At 33.4% G+C, this 22,204-nt stretch overlaps 1 protein-coding gene across 1 annotated transcript in view; it reads left to right on the forward strand.

Annotated features, from left to right (window-relative positions):
- The window catches only part of HOOK1 (hook microtubule-tethering protein 1), a 40,682-nt gene extending 18,830 nt beyond the window's left edge, over positions 1-21,852 (forward strand). Inside the window, exons 9-22 of the mRNA XM_004679055.2 lie at positions 332-498; positions 2,072-2,212; positions 3,310-3,511; positions 4,243-4,353; positions 7,403-7,490; positions 7,580-7,640; positions 9,670-9,810; positions 11,379-11,472; positions 13,106-13,140; positions 13,664-13,746; positions 14,353-14,453; positions 15,357-15,458; positions 19,093-19,161; positions 21,673-21,852. Coding sequence (XP_004679112.1) covers positions 332-498; positions 2,072-2,212; positions 3,310-3,511; positions 4,243-4,353; positions 7,403-7,490; positions 7,580-7,640; positions 9,670-9,810; positions 11,379-11,472; positions 13,106-13,140; positions 13,664-13,746; positions 14,353-14,453; positions 15,357-15,458; positions 19,093-19,161; positions 21,673-21,843 — 1,566 coding nt within the window. The 3' untranslated portion in view covers positions 21,844-21,852. The remainder of the gene's footprint in view (positions 1-331; positions 499-2,071; positions 2,213-3,309; positions 3,512-4,242; positions 4,354-7,402; positions 7,491-7,579; positions 7,641-9,669; positions 9,811-11,378; positions 11,473-13,105; positions 13,141-13,663; positions 13,747-14,352; positions 14,454-15,356; positions 15,459-19,092; positions 19,162-21,672) is intronic.
- The last annotated feature ends 352 nt before the right edge of the window (positions 21,853-22,204 follow it).

Genomic DNA, 22,204 nt, shown 5'->3' on the forward strand with positions numbered 1-22,204 from the left:
ATACCTTAAAGGAGAATATTGTTTTTTTAAAATTTGCTGATGCATCAGATTTTAAAGATTTAGAAATATTCATCCTAAAACTAAACCAAGAATAAACTTTTGAAGTTATTCTCCTTATACTATATTTTAGTTATGCTTTCTCCTTTAATAATGTGATATATTAATTTGAGTTCTTTTGTTTGTACCTAACCTCCTAGACCAAAGTTGGGAGAATCCTTAGGCATTGTCTAGCCTGATTGACCAGTTTATTTAGTTGTTTAACCAGAATTAGAATCCAGACTTAGACTCTAAGGTTTTTTGTTATTGTTACCTTAGTGTATTCATTTTGTAGGTGACTGCACTTCAGGATGAAAAGAATTCACTGGTTTCTGAGAATGAGATGATGAATGAAAAACTTGACCAGTTGGATGGATCTTTTGATGATCCAAATACAATGGTTGCAAAAAAGTATTTTCATGCACAGTTACAACTAGAACAGTTACAAGAAGAAAACTACAGGTAACTTTTTTTTCTTAAGATTTATTTATTTATTCATATATATAGAGCTGGGGTACAGGCCAGAGATGCAGAGGGTAAGAGGATTCACCAGAGACAGAGAGGGGAGCAGAACAGGCAGATCTATGAAGTACACCACTGAGGGGAGCAGCGGTGGTCAGGAGAGGTCTGCCTTGCCATGTGGATGTGGATCTCCTCTGGGCAGGCGGGATCGAACTCATGCAGAAGTGGCTTTAGCTTTTTAGTGCTGTGCTTTAACCCGCTGTGCCACCAGGGAGGGCCCAACTACAGGTAACTTTTAAAATAGAAATCATTCTATAAAGTTCTGCTAAATTAGTGACTAAAAATAATATGAATAATTATTAGACATTGTAAAGCATGTTTAAGACACTGATTAAGTTATAGAAAATACCAAATGACCTCATAGGAGTTATAAATAATCCAGTAAGATAAGTAGGATGTACATATGAAAACTAAACAGTGCAAAATAAAAATGAGGGGTTAGGCATGTCCATAAGAATTTAGGAATCATTATTGGAGCCTGGGGAGTTTGAGGAGTTTCTTATTTTGGAGAGGGACCCTGATAATGACAAACATGTAAAGCATATGCTAAAAAGCTACTTTTCATTTTAACTTATGTATTGTTTAAAAACAAAAAGAGCAGTTATATACCCTACCTTTAATTAACATTGGTTATCTCTCCAATTCTTTCCACTGAGTCTCACACTCCAAAGCCTGAGAGTAGACATTCTAATTGTACTGTATATAAATTTTTGTTGTGTTAAATTTTTTAAATATATTTTTTAAATAATTAAAAAAGTTGCAAAGCTAGTACAAAGAACTTATTTAAACCTTTGACTCATATGTAAGTTATTTTTTCCTTTAACAGTCAAACTATACACGTGCATATAGATTTTCATATATTTTAATGATTAGAATGTAATTTGGAAGCATGCCCTTTTACTGTTGTTCTTCAGTATGCATTTTCTAAGAACAAGGACTTCTCTGACACCACATTATATAGATTAAAACTAGGGAATTCTTCATTGATAGTATTATGAAGTCCACATCTCATATTTAAATCCCACCAGTTGTCTCATGTCCTATTTGTCTATTTATTTATTTATTTATTTATTTATTTTTGCTGGATCTGATTCTAATCCGGATTATGCATTGCATTAGGAAGTGGATTCTAATTCATTGGGCTATATTGTCATTTTGGGATTTGAAGTATTTTTAATTTTTCATAATCTACTTAAGTTGCTGTTTTGTTTTATATGTTGTGTATAATTTTATATATACATGTATATATGCTTTCATATTTTGAAAATAACAATACTGTTAAAGCTAGATATAATGTGCACATTACTTAACAAGTGAACATGAAAGTTCATAGCATTTATTTTCTTTTTAAATGTGTTTCAAAACCAAGAACAGAAAATGATTTTTTTGGCTATTCTTTTAGTCTTTCTTCTTTTGAGTGTGGAATTAAGAAAATATTTTTAGATACAAGTCTTACTAAGAAAACTATTAATAATAGAAACTACATTTTAAATTCTTGTTTTCTTTCTATAAGGCTTGAAGCTGCAAAAGATGATTATCGCGTTCACTGTGAAGAACTTGAAAAGCAACTAATTGAATTTCAGCATAGAAATGATGAATTGACCAGTCTTGCTGAAGAAACAAGAGCCCTAAAAGATGAAATAGATGTTCTTAGGTATGGTATGTCAAATTATAATAAGTGACTTCTAAGTTATCACTTAGTCATTTTGGTATTCCATATATTGATCAAAGTTTCATGGAGTTAATCTTATCAAGTATTGATTAGACTTTATCTGGACTCTTAAGTCTTTTATTTGTGTGGATAATAATTCAATCTAAGGATAATATTTTATTTTGTTAGGACAATTTCATGTTAGAGCCTGTAATCCCATATTGATACGTTTTGCTTAATATTTTGTGAACAGATTTACTACTACATACATATAGAAGGTTAGGTTAACCTTCTATATTCACTAATTTGTGAGATTTTTATTTAAAGAAATATATTTTCACAGCCAAAAATGTTGACATCTGATATAATACAGGTAGAGATTAGAGTCTTAATAATTTTCATTGTTTGTTTTATTTTCTTTAACAATGTGAAATTTATATTTAATTTCTGCTTCTAAGATGTTGCTCAAGCAAACAGCCCTTCTATGTACTCTGTATTGCTTCTGTTACATCTTTTTGGCCATTTTGTTCTATAGTTTTTATGTTCCTTTAAAGCATTCTTTAGAGCCATTAATTTGAGCCTGCATATAAGAGAGAAGTGATTTGTTTTGCTTATTTACTTTTACTCTAGTCCATTTTTTTGGGTAAGTACAACTTTAAAGGAAAGTGCTCTGTTAGATGTTATAAGTAGAGTCAACTTCTCAAGTATATCAGATACTGAAAACAAAATGCACTAAATGTTATGCATAAAGCAAAATTGACCCGTAAAGAATAGAACAACTTAGAATTGTTAAATTGTACTTATAAAATATTTTTATTGTAAATTGTACTAATGTATAAAGCTGTTTGATAATTTAATGTGTCAGATTTGAAGCATTTCTATTTTGATGCTTAAAAAAAAGTTGAACTTTAGCAGTTTCAAGCTTGAGTCTATTTCCAAAGATGTGAGAAAGTTCATGATTTTTGGTTTTCTTTTTTTGTTTTCACTAGTTGTTTTTGTTTTAACTAGTATATTTAGAAGGTTCACTTTATAGACAGCCCAGAATTGCTACGTGCTTTTACTAGTTTTCACTTTGTAACATTTAATTTTTATAATTACAGAGCTACTTCTGATAAAGCAAATAAATTGGAGTCAACAGTTGAGATATATCGACAGAAGCTACAAGATCTAAGTGACCTTCGCAAGCAGGTGAAAACGTTACAGGAAACAAATATGATGTATATGCATAACACAGTCAGCTTAGAAGAAGAACTAAAGAAGGCAAATGCGGCACGTACACAATTAGAAACATACAAGAGGCAGGTAAGAAAATATCTGAACATTTTAGCCAAATTAAAATTTGAATGGTATAGAATTGAAAAAGGATTGCCTGTGAATTCAACTGTGAACTTACAATAAATTTCTTGTGTCAGTAATTTTAATTGAAGGGTGATAAATAAGTTTTTATTATCTAGGTGTTTTGCTTCTTTATTGGTTTCTGAGCTTGGGGACATACTGCTTTTTAGCCTTTCCAGTAACTTGTGTTTAGTATCTGAGAATCTAATTATAAATTCAGTATTCTGTTTTGCTCCTTGTCAAACAACAGTGGCACAAGGGGTTAAGTCACAGAACTATGAAGCTATAGGCAAACACTGCAGTAGGAGTTGGATCCCCTGCCAGGGAGCTAACCCACATGTCATAGCAGACCTCTCCTGTCTTGCCCACAGCTCTCCTCAGCAGTGTATTTCAGTCAATCTGCCTGTTCTCCCCGTTCTTCTCTCTGGTGAGTTTTCTCACCTCCTCTCCCGCTTGCATCTCTGGCCTATACCCCAGCTCTTGTATGCATAAATAAGTAAAATAAATCTTAATAACTAAAAAGAGCCTTTTTTTCCTTGCTAATTTATCTCTTGGGTATTTAAATTTTACGTTATCTATATGGTGTTTCTGTATACACTGAAAAATAGACTATAATCTTACTATAATTCTTATTTCCAGTTTCTTATGTAGTATACTCTGAAGAACTATCAATACTTTATTTTTATTTCTCACAACAGGTTCAGGATCTGCACATTAAACTTTCCTCTGAATCCAAAAGGGCAGACACACTAGCATTTGAAATGAAGCGACTTGAAGAAAAACATGAAGCTTTACTTAAAGAAAAAGAGGTAATCATAAATATAGCTGATGAGTAATATGTCTGTTGTTAGCTTTTCACTCTATCCTTGCTATAAGAATGGAAGTAATGTCAATTCTAGCTGTCATCAGTGAAATGTTGGTATTAAAAAAAAGTTTTGTAATATTTCAATCCATGTTGTCTTGAATGGCAAGAATTCATCTTTTTTTAATAGCTAATTAATATTCCATGTTGTTTATATACCACATCTTCTTAATCCTTTCATCTATCTTTGTGCACTTAGGTGATTATGCACATGTTTATTGTAAATAGTGCTAAGTGAACATAGAAATGCAACTATCTCTTCAAATTAGTGTTTTTGGCATTCTTTGGAGCGATAGCTAGAAATGGAATTGCTGGATTAAATGGTAGATCTTTTCTTAATATTTTGAGGGAAACCTTCACATTGTTTTCTATGGGGGCTCAACCAGTCTAAAATTCCCACCAAGGGAATACAAGGGCTCCTTTTTCTCCACATCCTCTCCAGTGCTATTGCTTCTGATAGAAGCCATTCTCACAAGTAGGATATGGTGTCTCATTTTGTTTTTGATTTGTATTTCCCTGATGATAAGTGATGATGAACATTTTTCATATACCTGTTGCCATTTTGTATGTCTCATTTGAAGAAAGTTCTATTTGGCTCTTCTGACCACTCTGTAATTGCTTTTTACTTAATTTTTTTATTGAGTTGTATGTTTTCTTTATATATCTTTTAGCCCCTTGTTAACTGTATGATGTGCAAATGTTTTTCACATTCAGTAGCGTATTATCATATTAGTGATAGTTTCTTTTGCTGTGCAGAAATGTTTTAGCTTGATGTAGTCTTTTTTTTTTTTTTTTTGCTTTAGCTCCCCTTGCTGTTGGAGTGAGTCCCAAAGATATCCCTGAAACCAGTGACATGGAGTGTTTTTGACCTATGTTTTCTTCTATTTAGTTTATGGTTTCAGCTTTTGCATCCATGTCTTTAATACATTTTAAGTTAACTTTTGTTTATTGTGTGAATTAGTGGTCTAATTTCATTCTTTTACATGTGACTGTCCAGTTTCCTTTCAACATTTGTTGAAGAGACTCCATTGTATACTCCAGTGTATACTCTTGGACCCATTGTCATAGAGTAACTGTCCATAGAAGTGTGGATTTATTTCTGGGCTTTCAGTTCCATTGATCAGTGTGTCTGTTTTTATTCTGTTTCATAGTCTTCAAGTATTTGAAGTCTAGAAGTGCATGCAATGTCTCAGTTACCCCTTCTGATCAAAATTTCTTTGGTTATTTGGGGTCTTTTGTTTTCTGATACCACATAAAGTCTTAATGTAATGTGTCCTGCCACTTGGTAACCTTATAGACTATTTCTCATGTAACTATTTCTTTTGCCTGCCCCCCACCACCACACATATGGACTGTCCTGCTTGTGTGTGTGTTTTATATTTTGATATTTATATTTAAATATAATGTTTCAGGCAATAAATAAAATTTCCCCTAACCTCAGATTTTATTGTTCTTGCTATTTCTTTTATGCCAGTAGTTTTGAACTCATTCTGTGAAGGCTGCATTATTTGTAATATGCAGCCACTCAATTCTTTATTCAGTTACTATTGAGATCATGGTAGTTATTGGGAACTCAGTATGTATTTTGGAAAACACCTTCATTTCTTAGACAATTTAAAACTAAATTTTCTTTATTTTTTGCTTGCACAGGGCATCAAGCTTGTATTTTTTCTTACATTTTAAACAGACAGGTTTATTAGGAAAAAAAGGGAAAGAAAAATAGATGCACCTGTATAGTTACAGGTAGTCAAGAGAGCTGTCCATTATTCTGAGCTGAGACATTGATCCCTTGCAGGTCTTTTATGGACACACGTGAATGGCCAGAATTTAAAAATTACCTATGAATATATTGTACCTCAGATCTTGTAAGTGTTTGGCCAGACCCTTATTTGCCTCACCTGGGCTAGATACTAGCCTCTTGTAATTGTAGTGATATGCCATTTTGGACAAAATGCCTTTAGAATAGGGGTTTTCTTATGCAGCAAGTATGAAATAAGGTCAAATAATTAAAATTGTCTTTGAATGGAGTTTCTCCAGGGAGATGCAAGACAGGTCAAATAGTGACAATTAAGGATGGGGCTTTTAGGTTGTGTTCTATATCCAGTCTGCCTTTTCTGATGACTACTAGATTGCTGCTTTTCAAAGCTACAGTATATATTGAGAGGCTGCTAGTTTTCAAAGCTACCCCAGAGGTGAGTTAAAAGAGGCAAATTAAAAGAGTAAATCTCTTCTGAGATTTAGTAGATTTTAACAACTGCCTCTCTGGTTGTTACAGCTCTTTGGGTAATTTTGAGAGTTCTAGAGAAGTTTATTTTGAAAATATGCTAATGTTGCACTGTTTTTGTGAGGGAACATTTGTAGAGGTCTTCATGTTTACCTGTATATAATTTTTAGTATTCAGAGATCAATAAGGCATCTGTAAGTATACAGTAGGTATTTTTGTTGTTGTTGTTTGTTTTTTTAAGCAAACAGACTTCCAACATCTCTTAACACTACACTTATATTCTGGTTACATGTTTATAAGAAAATGTGATATTCTTTACCTCATTTGTTATTCATGGTATCTTTGCAAGGGTTTAAGTGTCAGGATTCCCATTTCAGTGATAAGGATACTAAAGTAAAGAATCAAATAACTTGCCCAAGAAATATAGCTAAGAGGAGCAGTGAAACTGGAAGTCAGCCCATATGATCTGTTTACTATGAAGTCCATCTTTTTTAGTTATTCTTTTTTTGTTGTTGCATATTATTTGCACTCTTACTAATTACATGCATTTGGCTCAAAGAGAAATTAATGGGTAAATCACAAGCTATGTAAGTATATAAGAAGTATCATTTGTGTGGTTACTGCAACCACTTAACCACCAAGCACTAAAACAGTGTCATTTTAAATTAAGCAACAGTTATCAAATTAGTGTAAGATAAATAATTGTAAGCATAAACTGCATTGCCTGTGGGTAGAATTAAATATATTGTTTTTGTAAACAACTCTGTTTTAGAGACTAATAGAACAGCGTGATACTCTGAAAGAAACAAATGAAGAGCTTCGTTGTTCCCAAGTTCAGCAGGATCACTTAAATCAAACAGGTGAATGTTGCTGGATTAGAAAAGTTGTGTGTTTTCTTTTTTTTCATGATAGATTTTCTTTACTATAATCTGTTTTTATTGCTGTCTAGGTGCATCTGCTACCAAAAGTTATGAGAACCTTGCTGCTGAGATTATGCCAGTAGAGTATAGGTAAATTTGTTTTTATTAATTAATAATCCATAGTCAGTATTAGAGTTATGATCTTTTGGGTAGATTTTTGGTCTTTGAAACTGTTCATTTTCTGTGTTACAGATTTCAGAGTGACTTTGCTTCACAAACTTAAGTTTTCTAAGTTAAGTTGTTATTGACTTGTGAAAGTATTGTTATACTTCTAAAATTTATCAAAAGTAATATTTTACAAGCTAGTGAAAAAAGATATTCTGGCTTTTACAACATAACCTTCATTACACTGAACTTAATTTCCCTGTGCTTAAACTCACTGGAAAAAATGCATGACAGTCAGATCCACCTGAGTAATAATAGTAGGGAGGCATTATTAATAACAGCTTGAGAATTAAGCATAAGTTAAATAAAATGCATATTTTAGTGGTCCCTCTTGACCAAATTTGTATCTTTGTGTTTCAATGCTATTTTTATCACTGAACAGTTGAGTATCTGGCATTTTGATGGATTTTTTTATCTTTTTTGTAGTAGCTGAATAATTCAAGCTATTTACTCTTTATATAAGCAGCTTTACTAAGATATAATTCTCCCATTTAAAAATGCAAACTGGCTTTTAGAATAACAACAAAGTTGTGCAACTGTCATTACACTCTAATTTTAGAATATTTTCATCACTCCCAAAAGAAAACACAGAATCTATTAATAGTCATTCCCCAACCCTTCTACCCCTCTTATTCCAGCCCTAGACAACTTTCGTCTCAAGTTATGTTGCATGTTGTAGATACTTCATATACATGAAATAATGTAATATGTGACCTTCTATCTCTGACTTCTTTCACTTAACATAAAGTTTATAAAGTTGTTCATTTTCACTTTGTTCATTTTTTTTATTTACTGTTAATATTCTGTACTTTCTTTACTGGAAATTGAGTTATACTTGTTATTAATATTCAGTGATGTTAATATAATTTAAAAACAGCCATATATGCCTGTATTTTAAAATGATGGTGCCGCTATTAAACAGAACAAAAATTGAGATTAATTGAAACTGGTTGCCTTTGGCAATGGTTTTGTGAAGGAAAACAGAGTATTACTTCTTTATTGGCTATAATTTGTATCATTGCATTTTTAAAAGCATGTTTGGAAAGCTTTAATTAAATTTTTTCTAAGTAATGGAAATGTTCAATTATGTTAAATGATTTTATTGTTTCATCACACTTTGCAGAATTTATTGTTTTGTTTTTAATTTGACAGGTGGTCTTATTGAATACTTGGGAAAAATGAATACTTATGCTTTCATTAATAAACTAGAAATTGCTTCAGGAAAAAAAAATTTTTTCTAAGTAAAATGTTAAGATCATATGAGTGTTTATTTAAAAGTTTTAAGCAAACTTCAGTTTTTTTTTTCTTATGTATATATTTTCTAAGAAATGCTGTTACCTTTAGCGAACAGCTTCTAAATTTCAAAAGAAAATAATTTACATTATCTTTTAAGGATTTGAATAATATATATAACATACAGCAATCTTGTACATTAAAAATGTGCTACTGGGCCCTCCCTGATGGCACAGTGGGTTAAAGCTCTACACTAAGAAGCTTAAGCCACTGCCACATGAGTTCGATCCTGCCTGCCCCAGGGGAGATCCCCATGGTGGGCAGCAGACCTCTCCTGACTTGCCCACTGCTCCCTCTCCTGACCCGCCCACTGCTCCCCTCAGCAGTGTACTTCGTAGATCTGCCTGTTCTGCTCCCCACTCTGTCTCTGGTGAATCCTCTCACCCTCTGCATCTCTGGCCTGTACCCCAGCTCTATATGAATGAATAAATAAATAAATCTTAAAAAAAAAATTTGTTAAATAAAAAAATAATGTGCTACTTATTTTTGAGACATAGTATTACAATGTACATAGCTTTTTTCTTACAAACTTTCAGAAACTTGTGATATGTTAAATGATATCTATTGCATAAACAGGAATTTCCTTTTTGAAAAAGCTAAAAATGGGAAAACATTAGAAAAATTTTTAAAAAGCTAAGAAGTTTTTTTCTTTCAACATAAGGGAGGTGTTTATTCGACTGCAACATGAAAATAAGATGCTACGCTTACAGCAGGAAGGTACTGAAAATGAACGCATTGAAGAACTTCAGGAGCAGCTAGAACAGAAGCACCGCAAGATGAATGAATTAGAAACCGAGCAAAGGTGACAGGCTCCTTAATCATGGTGACTTCATTTCCTAACCACAAAATCTTGATTTATGAAAGTGGAAAAAGTCATTAGTTAAAACAATGAGGATTTTCAGATAAAACTTGAAATAATTTTGTTTTCAACTTCACTGTTACCCATTAATTTTAGTATAGTCTGTAACCAGGTGGTTTGTTCTTGAATTTCAGTAGCTAGCCTCATAATTGGCCAGAAAATATAATAAATAAGTAAATGACCTGTCTGGTACATAGATTGGCATAGATTGTGGAATCAAATTTGAATTCCATCTCTACTAAATTAGTAATTGTTTCAGGGCATATTACTTCAGCTGACATTCATGTCCTTAGCTTAAAATTGAAAGTGGTTAAGTATCACTTTCACCATCTTCATAACCTTCTTTCATAACCTTTCAGGTTATGCAAATTACAGATTATGAGTATAAAAGTAAATGGTCTACTTATCTGATACCAAAAATTGTAACAGTAAATATAGATCACATTTATATAGCGCATACTGTGTGCCAAGCACTTTCTTAAGCACCTATTTGGTGTTCATTGATAAAGTTCTCACTGTAACTCTAAGAAGATTACTACACTACTAATTTGGTTCGATAGGGAGGCTGAGGTAGAAGGAGCTTAAGCAGTTTGCTCAATGTTACACAGCTGATAAATTTTGGATCCTATATTTGAAGCCTCCATTAATATTGATTCTGAGTCTCCTGTTAACCACATGATAATCTACCTTTTAGAGAGAACATATTTGTAGTAAAGACTTTTGGTTTTTTTGAGGAAACTTTATTGGATATTAGAGACCACTGGGAAATACTTGTCTTTAGAGTACTTTTTAGAAACCTTCTCTCTCAAACTTGGTTGTATATTATTTTGTCAACTGTGACTAAAAGAATTAACATTTTCTAAAGAGACCATTAAATATCACTAAACTATACAGCTCAATATCATTTATTAGCACTGGGATATTAAATTTCAGCTTTTATAGAAAGATAGACATGAGTAGATAATTCTTACATTGTGTGATAAATGTAGCAATTCATTACAATGAGCGGTGTTTTGTGTCATATATATGGCTAGACAGATCATACTTTTGTTGGTAACTTTCAATGGAAGTAACTCTTAAATATGGTTTGAAAGAATGAGATTTTGCCAAGTTGAAAAACTTGCACTGATTGCTAGTTGCAATCTTGCCTTTAAGTCAAAAGTCATAAAGAATTAGCTAGAATATAGCGATCATCTTTCCCAATACACTGTGAAATCTAAAACTGGAAAAGAAAACTTAATTTGCACTCACTGAAAATATAACTGTAGGAAATTGAGCTAGTTTTCTAATTTTTATATGAATAGATACATTGCTTTCAGGATAAAATGCCTTTTTAGAATATTTGCTTGCAAGAAATCTAGCTATAAATTATACATAGAACTACAGATAATTGTTCTGTATCTGTTATTACTATAAAAAGAATCTTTTATGAATTAAAATTGTATAAATGTACCTTGATTATTGAATATTTTGACTTTTAATGTAAATAAACATGAATCATTTCATAATAGGCTGAGCAAGGAGCGCATTCGAGAATTGCAACAGCAAATTGAGGACCTCCAGAGGTCTTTACAGGAACAAGGATCCAAGTCTGAAGGAGAAAGTGTAAGTCTTAGAAATTACACTATTTCTGTTGTGTTTAGACTCCTTGGGTTATGATGTCCAAATGAATTATTTTATTTGGAAGTGCTACCCTTATAGAGGGTGTCTTTAAATACCGTATATATCTGCATAACAGATGCAGTGATTTTGCCAATTTGGAGCCTATAAATTGATTTGTCTATACTATAAGGTGATTTCTTTCTGTTTCAATTCAACGGATATTCCTAAATTCATGGCAATTCCTAGTTGAGAGCATGCTACAATTGAGGCCTTCACAGTTGTGTTGGGACCCCAACAAAAACCTTAGTGAGTTTTTAACAATCTAACTGATTAAGCCATTAGATTTGAGGAAACCTACTAGTTGGAAAAGGGAGAGAATGATTCTGCAAGGGTATCAAAAAGGAACCATACTAATTTCTTAAGGACAGAAACCTTAATGCAGTCGTTAAGATATCACCCTGTTATTTTCATCCTTTCCTGCTCACTTATGGCCTTGTCATTTCTGGTGGTTTCAAGGGAAAATATTGTAAGGGCAGAGATAAAAGTAGTTAAAAGAGATCAAACGTAATCTAAATCTAAGTATACCTACAAATCTTTTTATGGTTTGATCCTTATATGCAAAAGGGAAAGTCATAATCATGGGGGGAGGGACTTATTTAAACAATCAAAAAGCTAGGATTAGGTGTGTGTTAGATACAGTGTAGAATGTTAAGCGATTCTAACACTTGTAGTAATGGGGGAGAAAATTATGGAGAGTAAGTAGAGAGATAAAAAGGAAGATTGAAAGGGTTGCGTTTCCTTTCTGTCTTTTATATACTTTATATGATTTTCTCTTTTTTCCCTGGGGGCTTGGAAAATAGAAATCGTCTCATGCTTGGCGGCATTTCATATGTGCATATATACGGTATTGTAACCTCTGTAATACAAATCTATCTTAAGTCACATTAGGAAATACTTCTAACATGGGATCTGTTTGGGGATTACATTCTGGATCACAGTGTTTTAACAATTTAAAATTTATCTTTACAAATATTTAATGTTTCCAAATTACGTTTCAGATTATTTATTTTAAACTTTACTCAGTAGATGATACAGAAATACCATTGCGATTTTACATTATTGTTTTAAAGAGGAAAATTTGTTTTAAGTTTTAACAAAATCTATTGTTTTATTTTGATGTTAACATTAAACTATATGTTTATTATGATAAAGTTTATTATGCATATAATTTTAGTTGTCTTCATTAGAGGTAGAAAATCTTAAAACTTACATTTTAGATAAATGATTCTTAGCGATTTCAGTGTTTGATACTCCTCAATATATCACATTCAGCTTGCATTTGTTATTTTTCTCCAAGTTCAAATTTTACTTTATTATGTTAAAAATATGAGGTGGTTTTCTTTCTGCTGTTATACATCTATTTGATTTACTAGTTACCCCTTCCTGTCCTTCCCTTTGAGGTTAAAAAAATTGTCTAAAGTTTTATGTTTTATATGTATGTTATTAAAAATATGTTGGTTTTTTTTTTTAATAAACAGTATACTTTCAAAAGAGGATTAAGATGATTTTGATGTCGGAAGTTTAACTTTGTCACTGTAGTTATTTTATAGCAATTTTTTCTTTTTAATTTTCATAGTCCAGCAAACTAAAGCAGAAGTTGGAAGCTCATATGTAAGTAAAACTGATATTTCAAATATGAGAGGGGAACGGTTTTAAAAGCTCTTTAAAGTTAATAAATCTTGTATTTGTTCTTTTTTGTAATAAAAGCAAGTGCCATGATGACCATGGAATATTCACCATTTTCACCACAAGTTAAAAAGAAAGCATATTGAAAATTCAGGTTGACTGCCAATTGACCCTAAATTTTTATATTTTTTAACTGCTTATGTCATTTGGAAACCTTTACAAAGTGGACAGCTATCACCACTGGCTAATATGGAATGCTAGCCTATAAGATACTTTCTTTAATTTTTCTTAACAAGCAGCAGTCACAAGGGATAAAGTGTCTCTGGCCCCCATCCTGTGCTAGGCAGTTTATATCCTCACAATAGTTTAGCAGGTACTATTCCCACTTCAAAGGGAGGAAACTTAGAAAGTGACTTTCCCACAGTCCACAATGTTATGTGGCAGAGACCAATTTTCATTCTCAGGTCTTTCTGATTACAAAGCACATGCTTTTTCTACTACTATGTAGGGAAAAACTAACAGAAGTCCATGAAGAATTACAGAAAAAACAAGAGCTGATTGAAGACCTTCAGCCTGACATAAACCAGAATGGTAGGTAAAAATCTGAGTAAGTCTTTATCTAAGGATTTGCCTATTTTGGTTGAAGGATACAAACACTGTAAAGCAAATCTCTGGAAAATGTATAGACATCTTGTTGGCAAATAAGAGTCACAGTAATTTTTAGTGATTTAAGTAATTAATGAATGATCTACTCTTATGGCAGAAATAAAAATGAATCTAATAGAATGAGCTGATATATAGGAGTATCAAACATTGTAAAGTATAACAGAATTAATACTAAGAAAATGTAAATAAGATGTTTCAAATTAATATTAAAATTAACTTCAGATGTTCTGTAGGAAGAATGCTTTATTTTCTGTTACAACTATGCTTTTATTGTTAGGTATAGTTGTTCATCGAAATATGTGCTCAAAAGGAAAAAAATAGATAATACAGGTTACAGATATTTTTAAGAAAAAAATGATCAAGGATATATTAATTGTAGTTTTACAATTTTAGGTAAGAATTTACTACAAAGAACAAATAAGTACTTGTATCAGTTTTTAGCTAAAAAATTTTTTAGAAAAAAGTTCTGTTAGAATGGAGTATATTAAGTAGGTGGTAATTGGTCATGTTCCATATCGTTTTCAATAATAGCACAAAAGATCACTGAACTTGAAGCTGCTCTTCAGAAGAAAGATGAAGATATGAAAGCAATGGAAGAAAGATATAAAATGTACTTGGAAAAAGCAAGAAATGTGAGTTACTTTTCTTCAAGTCCTGTGCTGCAGGGTCTAGACTGCTCTTTTAAAATCATGTGTCTTTGCTCTCTTCTATTTTGCTTGCTGGTCAGCTTCGTTTTAGGTTTCCATGTCAGTCATCATGCTCTTTCCCCTTTTCTCATCAGCATCCAATAAAACAAACACACAAACACTGGACTCAGTAGGAACAGTGTAAATGTGAATTGCAGTGACCTCACCAAAAAAAAAAAAAAAAAAAGACTATTACCTATCAGATATTTAGCTTAAAATGAACATTTATTCTGTAAAATTGTAGCTTTTCAAAGTTATTAGAAATTGTTTTAATACTTACTATAGACTTGACAGTAACTTTCCTTGCTAGAGTTTGCCAAACTAATTTTATTCTTTTTCCTTATTTTATACTTTTAAAAAAATATCTATGCATGGATATCTTTTATTGTCTGATTAATTGTAAGTATTCTTTCTCAGGGAATGATAATCTCACTTGTACTTACTGAATAAAAGAAGATTTTATGATGAATCTTTAAAATGCAGTCGATATATCTACCTTTTTTGTTTATTGTCATAATACATTTTGTTCAAAATCTATAGCAGCAGGTAAACCCCAGTCTCTCAAGGCTAACAAAACAGAAGCTTGCTGCTTCTTCACATGTCATCAAGTTATCTCTGGAGAGTGCCCATGCGTTGATTTTGAGATGGGGATCATCTCATTTTCATACTGAATTTTCATATCTTTTCTCATTTGTAGACTATTATCTTTCTTATATAGATTAGATTTGCAAAGCAGTCTCTCCCGTATTACTTTCTGTATAATTTTGCACTTATACGGATTTTGCAGATTATGTTCTTATATTTGAATACTTAATATGGACATAAAATATTTATTTTTTCTTTAAATAGGTAATAAAAACATTAGATCCCAAATTAAATCCAGCATCCGCTGAAATAATGCTACTAAGAAAGCAGTTGGCTGAAAAAGAGAGAAGAATTGAAATTCTGGAGGTAAAACTTCTATATTCATTCATTTCCTAATAATTACTCTTTGTAATGCTGGTAATTAACTGCTGGTCATATATTTGGCATTAATGAACACAAGAATTAAAAATGTAGTGTGTTAGTACTCTAGCACCCTATCCCACAAGATTGGTTACTATATAGTTTATGTACCTTGTTGCACTATATTCCTATATATATAATATGGATATTCATTAGTTTCTACTAGTCTTGCTGTAATGGTCCTTTTAAAATTATGCAGATGAAATTTCATTCAGGGAAAAAAAAACAAACCTTACCTTTTAGAAAAACTATTGCACTTGCTTAACCAGATACATTTTTTTCATCTCTCATCTTCTCCTAGTCAACCTTAAACAGTTTAGGAGAAGTAAGTGCTTCGTAATCCCAGTAAGCCCTTGAACTAAAATAGCTATTTTGGTTATTATCAAACATACGAAGTTTCCTTTTCAGTTACTTTTGTGCTAGTTACCATTTTTTTGTGAGCAGTTATGTCAGTATAGAATTTTATATTTTAGATTTTATTTATTGCGCATGTTCTAGTTTCCTTTGAAAGTGTTTTTATAAAACCGCTATTTTTGAGACCCTGGTAATAACTGATGCTATTCTTGGTGTCAGTCTATATTTCCTCATAGTTATGTATTTGTAATTGCAGAGCCACATTTACTGGCCTTGAAATTCCTGTAATTGGTAGTTAATTTTTAAGAAATCAGCAAAAAATGATATATTTCAGAGAATATGTCATACTTGTTTACATTTGCTAAACATTTCTTAACCAGTAGGTATGAACTGTTGTGAAATATTTGTCTAAAGACTTACAGAGACTCTCCCCTCGCCAGCTTTTGGGTTGTTGCTGTGTACAGGTCATGTATGCTGTTGTTTAAAAGCACTGGATAGGCCCTTCCTGGTGGCGCAGCGGGTTATAGCACAGCACTGAGAATCTAAATCCACTTCCACATGAGTTCAATTCCCGCATGCCCCGGAGGTGACCACATGGTGCGGCAGACCTCTCCTGACCTGCCCGCTGCTTCCCTCAGCAGTGTCCTTTGTCGATCTGCCTGTTCTGCTCCCCACTCTGTCTCTGGTGAAGCCTTTCACTGCCCCTGAGCCTCTGGCCTGTACCCCAGTTCTGTATGCACAAATAAATAAATCTTAAAAAAAAAAAAAATTAAAAGCACTGGATAATGGGCAGTCTGAAGAAATTTAATATGATTCAAATGTTGCTCCCTCTTTATGAATTCCTTGATGTTCTTACACAGTTATCTTGCCATAGTGATAACATGTTCTTTGAACTTAGGAATTCTTCCCACAATAGCACTGTTTTCCCTGATGTCAGAGTGTCTTAAAGGCCAAGACTTTCAGCATTATATATTACATAAACAAAAAACTAAAGATGAGGTTACAACTGTTTTAGTAACTTGAATCTTAAAGTTATCACCTCTTCCTCCTGGTTCCTCAGTGTTCTCTTTTGTAAAATAATAGGTTTGAACTAAATAATTTCTGAAATCAAAGTTAGATTATTCACTTCCCAGTGAAAGTCATTGAAAATGTATACCATTGTTGATGCTTACAGTACAGTTCCCTAACAAGTGTGATGCCAAAACAGTGACTTTAATGATAGGATTCTGAGCAAAAGCTTTACTAAAACTGCATTATATAGGCCTTTGATTTGTATATATTTATCTTTATACACTGCAAAAAAAATTAAATATATATATATATATATATAGCCCCACTTATACCTCATCTTTAAGTGGTATCATTTTAAAACAAAAATTCAGCCCTAAAATATTTTATGCTATATAAGGATTCTATTTAGAGAACATTCTTGAAATGATAAAATTATAAAAGTGAGAAGAATTAGCAGTTGTAAGGGCCTAATGAGAGAGTGAGAGAGGATGGGAAAGAAGTGGATGTGGCTATAAAAAGCACAAAATGAGGACTCCTTCTAGTGTTGCAAATGTCCTGTATATTTACCATATGGATCAGTATCCTGGTTATTTTGTTGTACTATAGTTCTCCCTGGGGAAAACTGTTAACACTACATGAGATTTCTTTGATTTCTCACAGCCAAATTTGTAATTGGAGTATCTCTTTCTAGTCCGTTCATGCTTGTACTATTTCTTTGAAAAATCTGCTAATAATTTGGCTGGTGTCTCTTATACCCTTTTTTCTCGTGATATTTTTAGCATTCTGTCCCTATTGTTGGTGCTTCACAGCTTTGCTATGCTGTCTGGGCAAATGTCTATGTGGTAGTTTTGTTTTTGGAACAGTTTGGGCCTCTTGGATATCAATTTCTGGTTAGTTTTCAAGAGTCAAGAGTGACGATTTTTTTTTCTTCCCTATTTCTTCTGAAATCCCCATGATATTCTCTTAAAGTTTTCTGAGAGAGCTCTTTATTTTTTTTTCTTTAGTTTTTTCTAGTCATGTTCTCCAGCATTGTATTTTCAAGTTCATTAATTCTCTCCATTGCTTCTATTTGTCAGGTGTTAAAGAACCTCAGTTGTATTTTTAAATCAACTATGTAGTTCTTCTTGATTCCATTATTTCTGAATGTGGTTGCTTTAAGGATCCATCTGTATTGCCAGAACTGAATTCCCCTTATTTCATGCTCTGCAACTGTAATGTGTTGGGGCTCCTTTCAGGGTTTTCTGTCATTGTTGTTCTGGTATTTGTACTATGTGCCTCTGTCATTTCACTATTTTGTGTGTGTTTTTAGTGAGGATAAATTTTCAGCTATTGCTTTATAATTGTTGGAGTAGTCAGGGAACTGGTAACTGAAAGGGGTAATAGTTTTAAAAGAGGATGGAGAAATAGGCATCCAAGGATCACTTTAGTAGATGCAGAAATCTTATTTAATTCCTGTTGTAAATTGTTTCATTGTGGGGAGAGCAAGCATTTTAGATATTTCAGGCTGGGATGGAAGTGGTGGTTGTATATTTAATTCACCCTGAACTAATGAAGTGGTGAGGAGGTCCAGGTGCTCTAACCTGATTCAGAAGACAGCTCGTCTGAGTTATGAGCCTTAGAGTCAAACCAATAGGCTTTGTTCTGTGCCCTCACCTCTGTAACTCTTCCACAGTGCATACTCTGTCCCATATGCTTGCTCTTGCACCCCCTTATCCAGTGCAGTGTCAGATTTTAGGATCCCTGGTATCGGTATATGCCCAGCTCACAGCTGTAGGGGATCTGTACCATAGCCTCTCCTCCCTCTGCTTGGCTGTACTGCCCTGTTATTACTCTAAGCATAGTTCACTTCCTATCCTTTTCAAGCTTGTATTCCATATATGCTCATGATGTTTTTCCCTCAAGGATTTTTGCCTTTGCATCAGTGTTGTTGTATGTGTCTGGAGGAGGCATGCCCTGTGTCTTCACTCTACCACCATCTTGCATACTTTAAAATCTGTTTTACCAGTAAAATTACTGAAATAGTAGTCAGAAGCCTATTTTTTGCTGAAGTTGTACATGCATTTCTCCATGATTTGATGACTTGGTTTGATTATTATCTTACTCACCTTTCAGATTCTCCTAGTAACACATATAAATAAAACATCCATGAAAGGAGATTTCCTTTTGGTAACTTGGGTTATTTCTGTAATGTAATAGTCCTTATATTTTCTTCCAGAGTGAATGTAAAGTGGCAAAATTCCGTGATTACGAAGAAAAACTCATTGTTTCTGCTTGGTATAATAAGGTGAGTTGAAATTAAGATAGTGGTTCGATGTCTAAAGCAGTGTTTATTAAATATTTTGATCAGGAACCACAGAAGAAAATATATTTTATACCACAAATATGTAAATATACATGTTTATATGTATACATGCACAAAAGTTATTCTGACTGGTATTTTCTGTTACTTTATTTGAACATTGGTCATAAACCAAATTGATGACATGATTTAGTTTAATGTTATCACTTGATGTTCTCAGAATCATTAAATTGATTTTGCAATTCATCTATTTTAGTTGATACATGCAAAATACACATATAACAATTCACAGATGTCTTAAGTTTCCTGACTTGAGATTGAAACATGTCGTTTGGACTCCATAAAGTTTTTGTAGAAATATGGATGTTTGTGTGATGTATAATTCGGTGCTCTTAGAACTTAACATTTAGTATCCCTAAAGCCTCTCATTGTGGTGTTGATACATTTTTTTTTTTTTATCTCGGAATCACTCTCTAATAGTTGCCTATATCTTTTCTAACAAGTAGAAAATAGTTTAAAATAATTTCATATTTTTTGTTATCCTTAATATCATTGGGAGGTTTTCAAGAACTATGTCACATGATTTTATATAATTTGGGGGGTTATTCTTATTATCTAGAATAGATAGTAATGCAGCCATTTTGTAGCTTGACTGCTGCTTATTTAGTATAAGGGAACATAGACTTGTAGACACTGCAGCTGTGAACCCTGTGGTTTACCACATAAAACTTATCCTTCCTCAGACATACCTTACTCTTTCATACTTTTTATCTATGCTCTCTTCTTCCTTTCTCTGTTTAGTAAAATCTGCTTTCATTTAGCAAGACTTGAAGAAATTATGTGTAAGATATTCCCAGTACATTCCCTTGTGGGGTAGCCATCCAAGTTAAGATCTTTATTCATCTCTGCCTATTTGATACATAAATCATTAGAGATACCATAAGCTAAATATTACATTTATACTTTCTTCAACCTTTATTTCCTGAGAATCTGTTTTTTTCTACGTCTTGCACTCTAGTTACTTGTGATGCTTATCATTTAAAATTGTGTTATTTGGTCTAGTGAGAGAGAAACTTAGTTTTCTTGCTAAGATTCAGCCCCCATGCCATAATAATTTGTCACATTTTTTTTTTAAAGATTTATTTATTTGTGCATACAGAACTGGGGTACAGGCCAGAGGCTCAGGGGCTGTAAGAGGCTTCACCAGAGACAGAGTGGGGAGCAGAACAGGCAGATCGTAGAAGTGCACTGCTGAAGGGAGCAGCGGGCAGGTCAAGAGAGGTCTGCCGCGCCATGTGGGTCACCTCCAAGGCAGGCAGGAATCAAACTCATGCTGCAGTGGCTTTAGCTTCTAGTGCTGTGCTTTAACCCGCTGCGCCACCAGGGGCGGCCTAATTTGTCACATTTTAATCTATTGCTATGCCATAGACAATTTGTTAAAACACAAATTGTTGGATTCGCCTGCTGAACTTCTGATTTGCCAAGTCAGAGTGGAGTCTACAGACTCTTCTACTTTTGTAACAAATTCCTAGTGGTGCTCATGTTACTCCAGGGACTACAAGCCCCAAACCATTGACAGAAATCTTTTGTTTTTGTACTGTATCCAGGGTAGGTGGTGTGATCACCCAACACAAAATTTTGCTTTAGAATTTTTCATAATTTTAATTAAGCTTAATTCTAGAACACTATTTTAAACTCTTTTTTTTTTTTAAGATTTATTTATTTATGCATACAAAACTGGTGTACAGGCCAGAGGTGCAGGGTGGTGAGAGGATTCACCAGAGACAGAGTGGGGAGCAGAACAGGCAGATCGTAGAAGTGCACTGCTGAAGGGAGCAGCGGGCAGGTCAAGAGAGGTCTGCCGCGCCATGTGGGTCACCTCCAAGGCAGACAGGAATCAAACTCATGTTGCAGTGGCTTTAGCTTCTAGTGCTGTGCTTTAACCCGCTGCGCCACCAGGGAGGGCCCTAAACTACTTTTTTTCAAATTTAGTGTTTAAAGATTTCAAATTTAGTGTTTAAAAACAAAGAATTAGAGTTTTATGCCTGTTTCCCCTTCCTCACTACCTTATCATGTGAAGACTAGTTAGTTTCTGAAGTCTAACTTTTTCCTTAAAAATCAGGAAAGCGGCCCTCCCTTGTGGCGCAGCGGGTTAAAGCACAGCACTAAGAAGCTTAAGCCACTTCCGCATGAGTTTGATCCCCGCCTGCCCCGGAGGTGACCACATGGCCTGGTAGACCCCTCCTGACCCTCCCGCTGCTCCCCTCAGCAGTGTACTTGGTCGATCTCCCTGTTCTGCTCCCCACTCTGACCCTGGTGAATCCTCTCACCCTCCGCATCTCTGACCTGTACCCCAGTTCTGTATGAATAAATAAATATTTAAAAAAAAAATCAGGAAAGCTCCAGCTTTTTAGTATTGTTTTGAGGATAAGGTAATTTTTTATATGTGAAAGCACTTTGCAAACTCTAAATAGTCATCTACTTTCTTTTGTTCAGAGTCTAGCATTCCAGAAATTGGGCATGGAGTCCAGACTTGTGAGTGGCAGTGGTGCTGGCAAAGACACTGGGCCTTGTACTCCCGCACGTTCATTCTTAGCACAACAACGGCACATCACCAACACCAGAAGAAACCTCTCTGTGAAAGTTCCTGCTACAGCATCAGATTAAACTGCAAAAGAAAGCTTAAACAGAAGTGCCCTTAAAATATTTTTTGTCTGTCAACTAATTACCTGATTGAAAAATAAGTTTGCGATGCTGAATATCAGCTATTTTACAATCAAAATGTGTAAAATTAATTTTGCCGACTGACTTTGAAAACAATCTAGAATTAACTATCTCTGTAAAGGAGCACATTTGAATAACTGGAAGATGTAATTAGACACACATCTCAAACAAATGTTTATCTTGAGAGTATTATAATTTTAGATTTACTTTGTATATTTTAATGTTTTTGGTTGTACCATTAACTTGATTAATTTGCAACATGTAATCAGTAGTGGTAATTTAGAAATATACTAATACTTGTTTT

This window comes from Condylura cristata, unplaced genomic scaffold (genome assembly GCF_000260355.1).
Source record: "Condylura cristata isolate star-nosed mole 26May11 unplaced genomic scaffold, ConCri1.0 scaffold00008, whole genome shotgun sequence".
Classification (NCBI taxonomy): domain Eukaryota; kingdom Metazoa; phylum Chordata; class Mammalia; order Eulipotyphla; family Talpidae; genus Condylura; species Condylura cristata.